Consider the following 16,165-nt stretch of genomic DNA (forward strand, 5'->3'; position numbering starts at 1 on the left):
ATATTTGCCCCATGATATCAGTTGTTTCCTCGGATGACTCGTGTGGCTGACGGCTCCACTCAAATAGATTAAAAATGATGAATCGCCCGATCGAGCATGATCTCATTCGGCCGGTATTCCGGTGGCTTTCGCTGCGCTCGACCCTCTTTGCCTCCACTCACGTCGGGGCCGACAGGGGGGGGGGCCTGGTCCATGCAATCTGGCGCGCCATACATTGGCCAGCTGATTTCGGGGTTTATATCAATGTAGCAGTACAACTCCAACTGGCTTCCTGGTAGCGTCATAGCTGCGACGACAAACAGGAATATTTCGTAATCCAGAGCAAGCGTTGTTTCATCCTATGTTAAGGAGAAGACATCCCATGGAAATGGAAGCAAAAAGCTGGCGGGGACAGTTGCACTGTCAGACCTCTGGGGTATCAAGTAACACCTGATGTAATGGGCTTTTCAATTAATGTCGATAACTCGATGGCTGGATTTTGACACTCAATGTCGGGACTTGCATTAGCCCAAACCGTTATGGTCATGAGCCCCCGTACAGAATACCTTGACAGGGACTGACAGCGGTAAAAACCGAGGAGGCGAATTTGACTGGAGCAAGGACCCCTGGATTTAGCCAATCTGACAAGCTGATTTGCCCGCCCACGTTTTATCCAAAGGCCGCTTCCGTGGATCGCAACCTGTCGATAACCAGCTATTCAACAATGGGGAGATTTTTCCGTCTGCCATGTTCTGCCATAGTATGATACATCACAGCTTGCTCGAGTCCACTTGCAAAGCCTACCGGTTAGCAAAAGTCTGGCGATATTCACACTTGCGAGAAATTATCTGGACCAACTTGTTGATTTTGTATGAGGAGGAGAAGCACTTGAAGTTACAGCATGGTAACGCTTGTATGTACTTATGATTCTATTCACCTGGCTTAAATGATAAAGACAAACTATTGCACATGGTTTAAAGCAGTATTACCTGGGGGTCACTCCGCGTCATGTTATAATCTATACGGCCACGTTGTGCTCCACCTTCACCCATCATTTCATGCCCCAATCTAGCCACACCTCCACCACGAGCTCTGATTGGCAAGCCCCCCCTGCTACAATCAAGGATCGTCAGTCTCTAGGCGCGTCTCGATTCATCAAATTAGCTGACAAGCCCCGCTCTTATGATGCCAGTGCTGATACTAACAGTCGCCCTGTGGCTCTGTGGCCCCCCCATCCCGCATGTCTGCACCGTGCACCCAAACTCTTTGGGTCGGTCGACGACGAACGCAGCAAGGATTAGAATATTGACGACTGAGAGAGCAGCGATGATATCAACAATAATGACGTAGTGGGCACTGTCAACTTCGTGCCTGGCACAAAGGAACTTATATAGATTGCCAGGCTGAACGTTCCTGGACCTTGATACTTGATAGTCTACCTTTTCATTTAAATACTCTACATTCCACAAGAATCCTGTGATTCTTAATTTCAAAAAGCTGTATTTTTTCTACTATTATTGAGCCTTACTTTTTGGTTTCACGATTGTACATTATACAAACCTCCCCTGCAAAGTTTCACGACGTCACTACCTCTTTTCGAAAACCTCCATTTGTTGAATCAAACAGTTCTATATCGACTCCTGATACTATCACTTTTATCAAATCCTACTTGAACCAAAAGAGCGTCGCTGTCACCAACCTCTCTCAAATTCCTTCCGTCCAATACCGAGTTTCACACAATGTCGTCCCCCGCCGTTGGCAAAGCACCACCCAAGCTGGGATCCAAGGCTGGAACTCCTCTCAAGACTCGCAAGGGTTCCGGATCCAGCGCTGCCTCAAAGCCAAGTGTCTCTGAAAGCCCCAAGCAATTGAAGAAAACACCTACCCGCAAGCTCACACCCAAGGCGCCCAAGCCTATCGAAGACAACTTTGACGAGCAATCCCTTCCCGCAACCCCATCGCCCAAGTCGAAGAAGAAGTCTCTATCCTCAGAGCAACGTCTCCCCGTCTCCCCTCCAGATGATGCCGCCTCTCAGGCTTCCGGCTCGGCAGCCCCGCTTGGCGGCATCGCAGGCAAAGCCAAGGGTCTTGCTGGCAAGGCCAAGGATACCGCGCAACAAGGTGTATCGAAGGCTACGGACAGCCTGCCTAGCATTCCCCTCGACCTATCCGCATTGAAGGGTCTCGTTGTCTCTGATGGAGGAAAGATTCTCGGCCAGGATGGGAACCCCCTGGGCGAGGTTGTCGAGGGAGAGCCTGACGACCTTGTCGGCCAGACTGTCGGCGAGGACGGAGAAATCATTGACGAAGAAGGTGACCTCATTGGTCGCGTCGATGTTCTCGAAGGCGCAGTTGATCAAGCCAAGGACCTTCCCAATGGAGCCGAGTCTAAGCTTGACATTGCGAAGGACGTGGTCACCGATCTGTCTCAGCTTGAGGGTCTGCCCGTTTCTGACGGTGGCGTGATCAGGAATGCTGCCGGTCAAGTCGTTGGCAAGATCACCGAGGGTGATCCTGAAGATCTCATTGGCTTCACACTCAATGATGACGGTGAAGTTGTCGATGATGAAGGCGATGCCATCGGTCGCGTCGAGCTCATCCCTATCGAGGAGCAGAAGAAGGCTATCGAAGAAGTCGCCGGCGATGCCACATCTCAAATTGATGGCGCAAAGGATGATCTTGAGGATGATTTTGAAGACGCCCAAGATGGCCTGGATGCCGATGATGCCACAGGTGCTGTCGACGATGTTGCTAGCGAAGCTGAGGGTGCCGTTGATGGCATTCAGGATGAAGCGGATGATGCTGTTCCAGATACCGAAGAGGCTCAGGATGTCGCCGATGACCAACTCAACAGTGTCAAGGATACAGCAGAAGACGCTGCCGAGCAAGCCGAAGACGCAGTTCCTGATGTTGATGAATACGCTCTTCCGGATGCCGATGAGGCCAAGGAGACTGCAGAGGGTGCGCTTGACGACGCCCAAGAAACCGCCGAGGATGCCGTCGACGATGCCAAGGAGACCGCGGAAGATGCCGCCGAGGACGCCAATCTGCGCATCCCTGATCTCGATACTCTGGAAGGTCTGACCTGCAACAAGCGTGGTTATGTCATCGATAAGGCCACTGGCAAGCCCGTCGGTGAGCTTGTCGAAGGCGACCCCAAGAAGATCTCACGCCTCGGCGCTGTCCTCGATGAACAAGGTCAATTCTGGGACAACCGTGGCAATGTCATTGGTAAAGTCAAGGCTCTTCCAGTCGAAGATGGCAATGACGAGGAAGGTCCTTTCGCTGGTCTTGAGGGCCTTGTCGTCGGCCAAGATGGTTGGATCGAAGATGAAAATGAGACTCGCGTCGGCAGACTCGTCGAAGGCGACCCTAAGAAGCTTCTGGGTCGCGGAGTCGACGAGGATGGTGAAGTTCTCGATCGCCACGGCAGTGTCATCGGTCGCGCTGAGCGCTATGACGAGCCTGAGCCCGAGGAGGAAGCTGTCCCCGATATCTCTGTCCTGAACGGTATGCACTGCAACAAGGCTGGATATGTCATCGGCTCCGAAGGTTTCCCCATTGCTCGTGTGGTTGAAGGAAACCCCAAAGAGCTTGTTGGCAAGAAAATCCACGACGGCGAAATCTACGATGGCAAGAACGTCGTCGGTCGCGTTGAGCTGATTCCCGAGGAGGAGCTTGAGAGCAAGCCCGAGGGCCCATTCGCCGGCATGGAGAGCCTCGTCGTCCGCAAGGATGGTTTCGTCGAAGATGAGGATGGAACTATCGTTGGTCAGCTCGTTGAAGGCGACCCGAAGAAACTGCGTGGTCGTGCTGTTGACGAGGATGGCGAGATCACCGACAAATATGGCAACGTCAAGGGTCGTGCTGAGCCATATGAGCCTGAAGAAGAGGAGGAACCCGAAGAAGCAGATCTGTCTATCCTCGAAGGCAAAGTTGTTAACAAAAGCGGCAACGTTGTTGACCCCGCCACTGGTGCTGTCTTCGGACGCATCGTCGAAGGTGACAAGCGTCTTGCCGGTCGCAAGGTTGATGGCAAGGGACAAATCTGGGGTGACAACGGTCAAGTTGTTGGTCGTGCAGAGCTCATCCCCGGAGCCGAGCAGCACAAGGCCGAGGGTCCATTCTTCGGATTTGATAACGCTCAGGTCGCGAAGGATGGCGTTGTCATGGACGGGGACCGTATTATCGGACGTCTTGTTGAAGGAGATGCGAAACGCCTCCTAGGCCGTAAGGTCGATGAAGACGGCGATGTTCTCGACAAGAACGGAAACTCCATTGGCAGGGCTGAGCGTTGGGAGCCGGAAGAGAAGCAGCGCGACGTCAACCCCATGGCTGGTCGCAAGGTCACCAAAGAGGGCGAGGTTCGCGATGCTGATGGCAACCTCATTGGCAAGCTAACTAGTGGAAATCTGGCCACTCTTGTTGGAAAGAAGATTGACGACAATGGATTTGTTGTTGACAACGATGGCAACAAACTGGGTGAATGCACTCTGTTGGAGCACATCCCCGAGCCTGAGCCAGAGGAAGAGGTGGAAGAGGAGGGTCCAAGTGCTGAAGAGCTCGAAGCACAAGCCAAGGCTGAGCAAGATCGTCAGCTCGCCGAGAAGATGTGTAACATCCTGCGTCAAACCCTCGACCAAGTGAAGCCAGTCTGCAAGCAGATCTCTGAGGTACGTATAAAACACACTTGCCCTTTTATGACTGCAGACAACTAACACATTCTTTCTATAGCAACTTGAGAAGGCCGACCGAACCCCCAAGGACGAGCTCGACGAAGAGAAGCTCGTCCAAGCTGTCAAGCCTCTTATTGAGCAAGCTGGTCATATCCTTCAAGAATGCAATGGTGCAATCCGGGCCCTTGACCCCGATGGACGTATCGCTGCAACTGCGAAGGCTCGTGCCTCTTCTCGCGATGCTACTCCTGAGGAATACCAGCTCGCCGATATGCTCAAGGAGTTGACCGAAACCGTTGTCAAGACCATCGACAACGGCAAGAAGCGCATTGCTGACATGCCCCATGCCAAGAAGAAGTTGAACCCTCTCTGGGCTCTGCTCTCTGAACCTTTGTTCCAAATCATTGCTGCTGTTGGTCTTCTTCTGAGTGGTGTTCTTGGTCTTGTAGGCAAGCTTCTGGATGGTCTTGGTCTCGGTGGTCTCCTGAACGGCCTCCTTGGTGGACTTGGATTGGACAAGCTAATCAACGGCCTTGGTCTGGGAAGTCTGACAGATGCACTTGGTCTTGGTGGAAACAAGAAATGATTTTGAATATTTGTTTGACTGGTTCAAGCGGCTCGGGTTTTTAAATTTCTTTTCTTTTCCTTTCTTTTCTTTTCTCTTTTTTTCCCTTTTTTTTTTCAGCCGTTGTTGCTGGTTTCGAATTGTTTTGCTTTGAATTATTTTTATTTCCAAAGGTTTTGATTTGTGAATTCTTAACGTGTTTGTGAATCGTTGCGCGGCTGTTTGAAAAATTTCGACTTTTTATTCCTCTGTCATTGCGGCTTTTGGGTCTCATATAGGAGATTGTTAATGGAATCGACGCATTTAAGCAGACTATCTTATCTCCTAAAGTTGATCGGCATCGCCACATGCCACTATAATCACTGTAAACTGGTTTTGAGCACGACATGGGTGAGGGAAAAGTCCACGTGAGGTTTTTCCCGAAACAATTAACATCAAACTCAAAGAGACAGTCCTTTAGAGTCACCACCACAGAAAAAAAAAAACATGGAATAGATTAACAGATGTCTTTCCTCATGAAGATGGTCTTGGTATTCCACTTCTTCCCATTTTTGTCCCTCACGTCGTAATAGTTTTGCACTATTCCAATCGGCTGATATCCTCGCCGAGAATACCAATCTTGATTGGTGACCTAGGAGTGTAAGCACAATGCACTGTTTAGTTTCAGGAAAGGAAAATCAGTACGACAAACCTTTGGAATATTCCCGTACGTAGCTTTTGCAAAATGCTCTCGCAATTGATCCCCTTTCTCAACAGTGTCCAACATCAAGGTCTTGGCTGAAAGCGGTTCGTCCAAAGCCATAGCCTCCACTTCATCCATCGCAGCACGGCCTATACCCTTGCTTTGCCAATGATGTTGTACAAAGAATGTTTTGATCCAGTAGACAGAATCGGAGGGAATTTCAAGCCCTGAATTGGTTGCTTCTGGGTTCTTGGAGTCAAGAGAAATATGGCCGATTGGGATGAATGATTGATGAGACGGGTTGCGGGAAACGGCATTAAGTGATACAGCTGTATCCTGTAGCTGTTCAGTTATCTGGAGCATATTAACTTAATTCATCAAATCTATTTGTTGGCGTTGGCGCCATGCTTATGTGTACCTCTGGCACGGGGAATGGCTCTTCGTCTTTGCATGTTTGTGAGTGGTCGGAATGGAGTACCTTTTCAGCCACGCGTTAGCTAGAGGATGCCAAGGTAGATTCATTATTGCCTCTCTCACTCACAATCCAATACAAGCACTTTTCGCCTTTTATTTGCTGCTCTCTCCATTTGGTTTCAACATTTTCCTCATCCCAAGTGCATTCGACTCGTTGTTTGTAAAGCCAATGTCGGTGAGCGGATGATTCCGGATCCCAGGGAAAGAGTGTGACCTTTGATTTTGTACTCATCGCGTCCAAAACTGTGATTTCACTCGTTTACTGCGATAATGGGAAGAAGGGGGGTTATTTCGAATTCAAAGTTCGCGGCGGGCGAGGCGTTGATTTCTAATATGAGTCAAAGCGGAATGCCTTACATAACAAGGGAAAGATCATTTACGCCCTTCGGATGACATGTAAGACTAATTACAAAATGCGATGTCGCTAGCCTTAGGATGGTAATATCCTCGATCGGCATACTCTTCAAAGTTCCAATAATCGCCTGTTACGCCTTCTCCTCCAACTGTAGTGTTCCCAGTGAATTTCCAGGTCCAGTATGACGAGCCATGGGCAAATTTATGATAAGCAGCCAGTGCCACGTTGAGATTACGCTCACGCAGAGCGAAGCTGTTGTTGTATAGAGTTTGGATTGCCCATTCTCCCACGAACACTGGGAATTTTCCGTCGCCGGGGATTAATTTCGCGTCTGAGCAGATGTAGGATGGTAGGTTGCTTGAGGTGGTGTTGCGACCTTCGAAGAAATAGTCATGCTTGTCGAACACGAGATTATCATCTTTGGAAAAATTGGCAGACCAATAATCTTCAGTTTTGAAACTTCCCTGGAACATGACTGGGATGTTGCGGTTGACGGAGGCGACGCGACTAATGACTGCTTTGATGAATTTCACGACATACGCTGCACCCGTATCAGATAGAGCAGCTGGGGTACCGAACACTGACAAGTCGCGATTGTCGGCGGGCTCATTCATGGGCTCGTATGTAAAATGCTCTGGGTGGCCGGACTCCTGGATGAAGGATAACACAGCGTCAACCACCTTCATGGAGTAATCAAAGTTGGTTTCGTTGTAGAACCATCCCCAATGACCGCTGGCCTCGCCGATTGTCAACCCATTTATACCCCCGGGTAAGCCGTGAACATCAAGGATGATGTGCATTCCATGCTTCTTGATCGCGTGTGCCGTGATTTCCTTGAGATATGTCGTTTGCTTGCCGGAATAGAGATGAGAACCCGGGTAATGAATCCAAGCAGCGTACGTGGTGGGGATACGTAGAACTGTCAACCCAGTTGCAGCAATCTTATCGATATCAGACGTGGTAATCCATGTGGCATAACGCTCCTCTAACACAGGTCCGCAGCGAGAACCAAGATTTTTGCATAGGCCCCATTCATCATCTGCTCCTCCCGAATAGGTGGCCCACCAAGTGGTGTCAATTGTCGATTCTTGAACTAGCCAGCCTCCGAGATTGACTCCATTGCCCTTGAAATTCCTCCAATCAACATATTTGGATTTTTGGGCAGGATGTCCTGGAGCACTTAATACGCCCGGGGCGCAAAGCAAAGCGATTAATGGAACAGAGCTCCAGAGCATATTGTTGATAGAATGTGAAATGGGTCAAGTTGGTGCGAAAATCTTTCCCCAGTGAAAAGACGTTTCTTATAACCTTGGAAATCATGTCCGGATAAACCTTGGAAATCGGGTTTTCCAAGTCGACCCATAATTAAAGTCAATCTACTTTACCTCGCTTAGAAATGATTGGCATCAGGTTGATCTTTACCGATATCGAATCTTGTCTATGCCGTGTGGTATAACTTGGTTTCTGGAATAGTGCCTTCCTGCAGTGACAAGCAAGTATCGTTCGCAGGTTTTATTTCTAAATTCTTCCCCTGGTCTACAACTACCAATGCTGAAACATACTGAATTCCATTCAGAGCTACACGATGCATTACCCCGGAAGATCCGACGTGACCCCTGTAAACGTGGGGAAAGTAAAATTTGCGGGGAACTGACAGACTGAAGAAATTAATTAAGTCCGGCAAATATTCGGCAAATCCAAGTCGTAGAAATTGCCGGTTGAAGCCGGTGATCTAGCAACCCCTGCATCTAAAGACATGTTAGGCCTGGTGGAACCAATCAGCTCGTCGCGGCTAGAAATCTCCACATTCTCGGGGTGACAGCCCCCGAATAGGCCCACTGCCCAGCTTGTCTCGGGATTGCCGAACGCCGAGTCGTCGCTGCCCGTTGGCAATTTGAGGACCGCGATTCCTGACGGTCGCAGGCTTCTCGAATCTGTAATCCTTGCCGAGGTCTATTCGCTCACTAAGACAAAAAAAAGGGCAAATTCACCATCATGTCCATGTCCTCCCCCGCGCTGGTCTTTTCCCGCTGCGGGATACATGGATTCCACGAGGTGCTTGGTATAGATGCCGACGAGCTTCGCTTTTACTGGGCCATCGCCAGCACCGAGAAAGGGACCACCCAAGCTGCCTACCGGATTGTTCTCACTACGGACCCGAAGGCCCTTGAATCCACTGACCAAAGCGCATCCGGTCTTGATTGGGACTCTGGGCGCGTTCAGAGCAACGAACAACGAAACATCCTCTGCAAATTGGACGATGGCTTCAAGTCGACATGCAGCTATTATTGGAGAGTCACGGTATGGGACGGCAGCGATCGCGTCTATCAAAGTCCGATCCAGCACTTTTTCACGGGCTATCCTCGATCGCGTCTCTTGCCGCCGTACTCTATGAATCAGAAATACATGCCGCATTCAAGCCTTATTTTCCGCACTTGGTTTGAGAATGAAGCCAACAGATGGAAAGCTGTTTGGATTGGCGATGGAGGCGACAAGCCCATTTATCTCAGAAAGGCATTCCAGTTGCCTAGACAGCCAACCCGGGCTATTCTGTTCGCTTCCGGATTGGGCCACTTCAATATGAGTTTGAACGGACAACCAGCTTCTGATCATCGACTTGATCCGGGTTGGACTGGTTACCATCAACGTGTCCAATTCACTTCTTATGATGTCACTACTCATCTAAGTGCCGGAGAAAATGTTATGGGCGCTCATGTTGGCAATGGGTTTTATGCAGGTGACAAGGGAGGCGATGATCGATTCTTCTGGCCCATGTACGAGGACAACACATATGTCAGATATGGAAACGAGCTTTGCTTCTTTTGCGAGTTGCATCTTTTCTATGATGATGGTTCCCATGAAACTCTCATCTCGGACCCTACGTGGTCCGTCCGGAAGAGTGCCACCACGTTGGCCAACATATATGCATCGGAAACCCACGACCGGAGACTTTACCCTAACAACTGGGACACAGTTGAGTTCTCTGGCGAAGGGTGGAATTCTGCCAAGCCCTTGACTGGTCCTCGTGGTCATATTTATTACCAGACGCAGCCTCCGGTTGTGCTACATGAGACTTTCAACCCAGTGAAAAGATACAGTCCTCGCAAAGGTGTGGTTTGCTTTGATCTTGGTCAAAATGCCTCGACTATGGTACAAATTATTGCTGAAGGCTCTGCCGGATCGGAAATTATCGTGCGGTATTCCGAGACTGTCAAAGAAGACGGCACCGTTCTGATGCCAGATCCACTTTTCAAGGAGTTCGAGACAGGGGTTTTCTCCAAGATCTATCTTGCCGGTACAGGAAAGCCTGAAATGTGGGAGCCAGACTTCAGCTTCACTAGTGCTCGATACATTCAAGTGGAAGGCGTGGGGCTTGATGGAGAAGATGGTCTTCCTGTCATTCACTCTGCCATCGGTCGCCATATCTCATCCGCTGCTCGGAGACTCGGCACTATGAAAACAGATAAAGAAGATGTGAACGACTTGCTCAACGCTCTCTACTGGACATTCAACAGCAACCTGTTTAGTTATCACACCGACTGTCCGCAAATTGAGAAGTTTGGTTGGCTGGAGGTGACACATTTGCTTGCACCTGCTACGCAGTATATTCGAGACATGGAATCCTTATATACCAAGATTCTGGATGATATTGTGGATGCGCAGGAGTCCAGTGGACTCGTTCCGACAATGGCACCAGAGATTCGATACATGTGTGGCCCACTCCATGACACTATTACCTGGGGCTGTGCCGTTTGTCTCTTGCCGGACATACTGCTGCGATACTATGGTTCCACGCATGTCATTCCCAAGGTATACCCTGCCGCGGTGCGTTATATGGAATACATGCGCACGAAAGAACGAAAGGGCGGTCTGATCGAACATGGTTTGGGAGACTGGGGTCGAGATATTGCCTTTGGCAACCACCAAGCCAACATCGAGACAGCCATCTACTACAAATGCCTTCAATGCGTTGAGATGATGGCCCGCGAGCTTGGAAAATTGGAGGATGCCACAAAATACAAAGAATGGTCTTCTCGTATCTACGAGGCTTATAACCGTCACCTTCTCGTCAAGGATGATCCTTCGCATCCGCAAGTGTATTATACATCTTTGGATGACTTCCCCCGTCGTGATCACACAGCAATTGCGCAGGCTATGGCCCTTCAGTTCGGTCTATGTCCTCCGGAATACAAGAACGATGTTATGGCCACATTTATTGATGAGACATCGGATGGACGGATTCGAGCCGGCGAGATTGGTCTTCGCTTTCTCTTCAATACTCTTGCCGATGCTAAACGCCCTGATCTGGTATTGAAGATGGCCCGACAAGAGGAACATCCTTCCTACATGCGGTTCCTACGTCGCGGCGAAACTACTCTATTGGAATTCTGGCAGGATGAATGCCGTAGCAAGTGTCACGACATGCTTGGTACGATTTATGAGTGGTTTTACGCTGCTGTTCTTGGCTTGAAGCCGATTAACAATGCCTATCGGACTTTCGAAGTTGACCCCCCTTATGAGGCTGAATTTTCCCATGTTCAGGGATCCGTCAACTCGCCTTATGGGCTGATCAAGATAGATTTCGAACGCAGTGCAGCTGGAGACGTGTATCTTGATCTGAGCGTCCCATTTGGAACATCTGCAGTGGTCAAAATTCCTTCATCGAAGCAAGCCGAGGTCAGACGTGAAGATGAACCGATGGAAATTTGGAATAGTGGCGATGTAAAGCTCGAGCATGGATCTTACAAAATTGCTGTGCGGCCTTGATAGTATTGTCTATCGATCTTTGATTTTTACATAGAAGTTAGTATGTTACCACAAATGCCACGTGCCAAAGGGTAGTTCTCCCAATAATTCCCCAAACAATCAACCCGTATGAAGTAAGCTCCCGTCGGCTATTACTATTATTTGCCACAAGGTAGAAACCAGGAAAATGGTGCATGCATGCGCTATCTGAAAGAGAGAGAGACTCGGAGAGATTGTGTGTGAGAGGCTCGGAACTTGAAGGCGATAGTTACCTAGGTATGTCACTGCCTGTGGTGGTGCCTGAGGCCTACAACTCAACAGTATCTGTGTCCAGGCAACCTCGGAATTGCCCCCATACTATTATGCCTGTAGGTGCGGGGATTTTCCATTGGAATACTATGACAGGTAGAATAGCTCTATCGTCTTCAATTCCTATTTCGCATCTATTAAATCGGGTTCTGGACGGGGATGTCGGTCATGTCCCAGAGAATTGCGCCAGAAACCGAACCGAAGGGTCGGCATACAACTTCCCGAAATGTTTAAGTGTCGGAAAATCCGACCAGCACCTGATGTATTACGAGTTTGTGGGAGGAGAAGACAGGGTTCTCATTGGTAGAAAACCTGTGGCTTGCCCTCGTCTATTTTTCTAACCCCACGGGGTTCGGTCCCCAGCTACCCATCAATACTAGCTTACCGCCACTGCGCGTTGAATTCGGGTCTCTTTAAGCCGAACCCTTCATGGGATGCTTTCCCAATCGCAACTAGCATGATTATAGTTTCGATTTTCGGCATCCCAGTATCCTCTTACCGGCTGTTAACTGGGGCAGGGATTTCGCTCTCCCGATTATTCCCTGTCTGAAACATGGCCGCTCTCGTATTTAATAAGTCGCCCAGACTTACGTGAAAACGGGCTCTCTGATCAAAAAAAAGTTCCGCTGGTCGTTCTCACGCCAAGATGACGAAGATCACCACCTTGCTCTCCGCCGTCTTCCTGGCCATTGGAGGTAATACCACCACACCCCCATCCACCGCAGCGCAAATTTTAACGAATTTCTTTTTCAAATAGGTTTCCTTTTCGGTTATGATAGTGGTATCGTCACGTCCACTATCGGCCAGACTGAGTTCATCAAATATTTTTCCAATCCGAATGACACTGTAACTGGCGGTGTTGTCTCGGCATTTCAAGGCGGTGCCATTCTTGGGACCATAATCAATGCCTTCACTGGCGATCGACTAGGGCGAAAGCTTTCCGTCTTCACCGGTGCTTGTATTTCTTGTTTTGGGTGCGCCCTGCAGGCCGGTGCAATCAACATGGTCATGCTGATCATTGGTCGTTTCATCGCTGGTGTGGCCGTTGGTATGCTCACCTCGGTTATTCCGATGTATGCTGGTGAGATGGCGGAAGCCAAGACTCGCGGCATGATGTCTGGTCTATTACAATGGATGTTGAGCTGGGGTTATCTCATCGCTCAGTGGCTTGGATACGGTTGCTCTTTTGTAGACAGCCCCTTCCAATGTAAGTTTTCTCGTGAAACCCTAATTGCAATACTTTGAAAGCTGACATTCATTACTTCCAAAGGGCGTTTTCCTCTTGCATTCCAGTGCATTCCTGGCTTGATTCTTGCTGGTGGAATCTGGTTCTTAAATGAATCTCCCCGGTGGCTCATGGAGAAAGATCGTCATGACGAAGCGCTGGCCACTCTACACAGGCTTCATGGAGACGGTACTCCCGAGAAGCAAGAATACATTGAGATGGAGTTTCAAGAAATCCGAGATGTCATCGATGCCGAACGCGCATCGACTAAGATCACCTGGACTACCATCATTACAAAGCCCTCTTGGCGCCGCCGTTTGATTCTTGGCTGCGGTGTACAAGCCTTTGGTCCTCTTTCTGGAATCAACGTCATCAACTACTACGGCACTCGGATCTATGCTTCCCTAGGGATTGATACGCATACCTCGCTTATGATCATCGGTATTTCCGGTGCTCTCTCTATTGTTTATTGCACAGGTGGCCTTTGGGCGCTTGAGCGTGTCGGGCGTATCAAGCCTCTCATCGTTGGATCAGTCGGTATGGCGTTAGCTCTTGTTGTCAACGCCGCCATGTCTCAGCATTATGATGAAAGCAATACCAACCAACTCCGTGCGATGGTTGCGATGAACTTCGTCTTCAGCTTCTTTTATACCTTCGTCGGAATTATCTCTTGGGTGTACCCGGCTGAGATTTTCCCTGTGGATATTCGCAACCAAGGAAATTCGGTCACCACTTTTACCAACTGGACCATCAATTTGGTTTTCGCCCAATTCTCCCCGTCCGCACTTACTAAGATTGGCTTCCGCTACTTCTACGTTTTCTTCGTCTTCAACATCATTGCTATGCTCTGCTATTTCTTCTTTTACCCGGAGACTAAGGGCAAGACATTGGAGCAGATGGATCTGCTTTTCGGAGATAGTAATGACGTTGCTGCGGTGGACGAAAAGTTGGGCCAGCAGGCTGTTGTTGAGCATGTCATTTAATATCTCGCTATTCTGGGGTATTCGCCCTTAAACTTGAAGTTGCTCAAGTTGCTCAAGCATTTCTCCATTATGGGACCCATGCATAGCCATGACTACTAGTCACGTAGTATAATACGAATTTCAGAAATCTTAACGAATTTTTTAATCTTCAATTTCAAGGAATCCTACAAATATTCATAGCCCTTCCGAGGTTACTTCGAGTTATTCTCAGCTTGTGGTATAATATTCAAATACTCCGATTCTGTCTATTGCTAATTGGCCTCTAGACTGCCCCCTCTTTATGAGGCATGTCCTCACTAGGCCAGTTCTTGAACTGCCTGCAAGGTAGTTTGGCTTCAAACATCGCGTCAATATCCAAAGCCGAGCGACCTTTCATCTCCGGGATAATCAACCACGTGATGACGAATGTCATGAAGCACAGTCCAGCATACACAAATCCAGTTTTGCCTTTGAGGTCTCCCGCATCAGTGTTGTAGATATACGGCAAGACAAGATTGAAAACCACGTTAGACAACATGTAGCAAAAAACTCCAATGCCTTGAGTCTTAGCACGAAGTCGCAGGGAGGACGTTTCGCCAGCTACTGAGTATGAGGCTGGCCAAGCGCCCATGCCGCATACAACAACGACTGCCATCATACAAGCCGCGGTATACCTATTCTCTATATTAGCCTCTGGTGCAGGTGTCTTGGGCAGGCGAGAAAGCCAGAAGGGAAATACATACCAAATAACGACATTTCCTGACCAGCAACCGGAGATCCCCATACTTAACCATATAGCCGTAGTAATGGCTAGCGTGATGAGCATGAGACGACGCCTTCCAATGAGGCTCATAAACCAAATACCAACCGCGTTGGCTAACAATCCCAAAACAATACCGAGAATCAGAACGATAATACTCAGACTAGAGTCCATACCGACCACCTGCATAAAGTAGCTCGCACTAGCTAATAGGGGGACTCCAAAAAAGCTGGGAACCATAAATGCGAATCCCACAATAGCTGTTCGGCGTCTATTGATTCCTTTGAAACAATCAAGATATGATAGCTCTTGGGAAAGTTCCTGTTCATGAGCAATAGATAGTTGCATCTGAGTCAACAAAGGAGTGACATCGATCGCTGTCGTGTGCAGAGACTTCATCGCCTGGTATGCCTTGTCGTAGTCGCCCGTTCGAATGAGGAAAGAAGGACTTTCGGGCATAATGATTGCTAAGGCGAAAGGCAGAACGGTAAATATCCACTGGGTACCAAAGGGAATCAGATACGCGGCTGCAGAGTCTTTCTTTTCACAAGCGAAAATAACGGCCGCCCCGATGAGCTCCCCTAGAAGCATGAAAGTCGGCGAAAGGGCCATTGCAGATCCTCTCAGACTGGTGGGAACCGACTCTGAGAGATATGTCTGGGCTCCGGCCATCGCGCCTCCAACTCCCCATCCTTGAATGAGACGTCCGACCAGGAATGCACCTCTCCTGAGACCCCATGTCATCCGGGAGATTCGAGCAGAATGCAATGGCGATTCCGATTGCGCATATCACAGAGCTCAGGGCCAGTGACATGCGACGACCGAGGCGATCCTGGAGCCATCCAGCTGCGGCTGCACCCAACATTGACCCTATAGGTGCCATTGCACTCCATACTGATAGCCATGCTGCCGGGATGATGTATGCTTCGTCGTAGAGCTGGCCGAATTCACGTTTGAAGTATGGGACGGCGGTGATCGTGCCGAGGATAACGGTATCGTATCCAGTAAGAAGAAAGTTTAGTGCGAGGCCGAATGAGTAGGCCACAATCTTGGGATAACAACGGATTTCGTGAAGGAGCCCGTGTGTAGTTTCGGACCGATCAGGGGTAAGGTTCAGATTCGACTCGGGTTCTGAATTGTTTCCTGAGCCGACAGCATTCTGTGCTGACATCTCAAATAAAATAAAATTTATTAGGGACCGAGAAGAATGAAGGAAGCAATAGACAGGAGAAGGATGTCAGTTTCGAGTCGATACTCGACTGTGGACGCCTATTTATGCTGGTAGATCCGGGGTCGCCCACGGGAAAGCCTGGAGAAAAGTATAAGTTGTGGCGAAGGTCACATTGCGAATCGCCAAAGATAACACTATATCGGAGATTCCCCCTTGACCTTCCAATGACTCGTCAGCTTGGACGAATTTTATGCGATTCTG

General features: G+C 49.1%; 6 protein-coding genes across 6 annotated transcripts; 4 read left to right on the top strand and 2 right to left on the bottom strand.

Moving 5' to 3' along the window:
* Nucleotides 1-1,037: 1,037 nt before the first annotated feature.
* Nucleotides 1,038-1,280, top strand: N7533_012169 (uncharacterized protein; the record flags this gene model as incomplete). The annotated part of the gene is made up of 1 exon (XM_057108819.1): nt 1,038-1,280. One exon carries the CDS (start codon nt 1,038-1,040, stop codon nt 1,278-1,280), a length of 243 nt encoding a protein of 80 aa, XP_056953920.1.
* A 438-nt stretch (nt 1,281-1,718) lies between these two features.
* On the top strand, nt 1,719-5,241 carry N7533_012170 (LEA domain protein; the record flags this gene model as incomplete). Its single annotated transcript, XM_057108820.1, has 2 exons — nt 1,719-4,652; nt 4,714-5,241. The coding sequence occupies 2 exons, from the start codon at nt 1,719-1,721 to the stop codon at nt 5,239-5,241; spliced, it is 3,462 nt and encodes a 1,153-aa protein (XP_056953921.1).
* A 1,537-nt stretch (nt 5,242-6,778) lies between these two features.
* N7533_012171 (uncharacterized protein) lies at nt 6,779-7,966 on the bottom strand (the record flags this gene model as incomplete). The annotated part of the gene is made up of 1 exon (XM_057108821.1): nt 6,779-7,966. One exon carries the CDS (start codon nt 7,964-7,966, stop codon nt 6,779-6,781), a length of 1,188 nt encoding a protein of 395 aa, XP_056953922.1.
* A 760-nt stretch (nt 7,967-8,726) lies between these two features.
* On the top strand, nt 8,727-11,498 carry N7533_012172 (alpha-L-rhamnosidase; the record flags this gene model as incomplete). Its single annotated transcript, XM_057108822.1, has 1 exon — nt 8,727-11,498. The coding sequence occupies one exon, from the start codon at nt 8,727-8,729 to the stop codon at nt 11,496-11,498; it is 2,772 nt and encodes a 923-aa protein (XP_056953923.1).
* Nucleotides 11,499-12,432: 934 nt separating this feature from the next.
* N7533_012173 (sugar porter family MFS transporter) lies at nt 12,433-13,994 on the top strand (the record flags this gene model as incomplete). The annotated part of the gene is made up of 3 exons (XM_057108823.1): nt 12,433-12,481; nt 12,544-12,993; nt 13,057-13,994. 3 exons carry the CDS (start codon nt 12,433-12,435, stop codon nt 13,992-13,994), a joined length of 1,437 nt encoding a protein of 478 aa, XP_056953924.1.
* A 262-nt stretch (nt 13,995-14,256) lies between these two features.
* On the bottom strand, nt 14,257-15,904 carry N7533_012174 (uncharacterized protein; the record flags this gene model as incomplete). The annotated part of the gene is given in 2 exon segments (XM_057108824.1): nt 14,257-15,425; nt 15,445-15,904. The coding sequence occupies 2 exon segments, from the start codon at nt 15,902-15,904 to the stop codon at nt 14,257-14,259; spliced, it is 1,629 nt and encodes a 542-aa protein (XP_056953925.1).
* Between the last annotated feature and the right edge of the window lie 261 nt (nt 15,905-16,165).

Source organism: Penicillium manginii (assembly GCF_028828005.1).
Source record: "Penicillium manginii strain IBT 31320 chromosome Unknown utg000009l:1.0-3297300.0:1.0-3298630.0, whole genome shotgun sequence".
Taxonomy (NCBI): domain Eukaryota; kingdom Fungi; phylum Ascomycota; class Eurotiomycetes; order Eurotiales; family Aspergillaceae; genus Penicillium; species Penicillium manginii.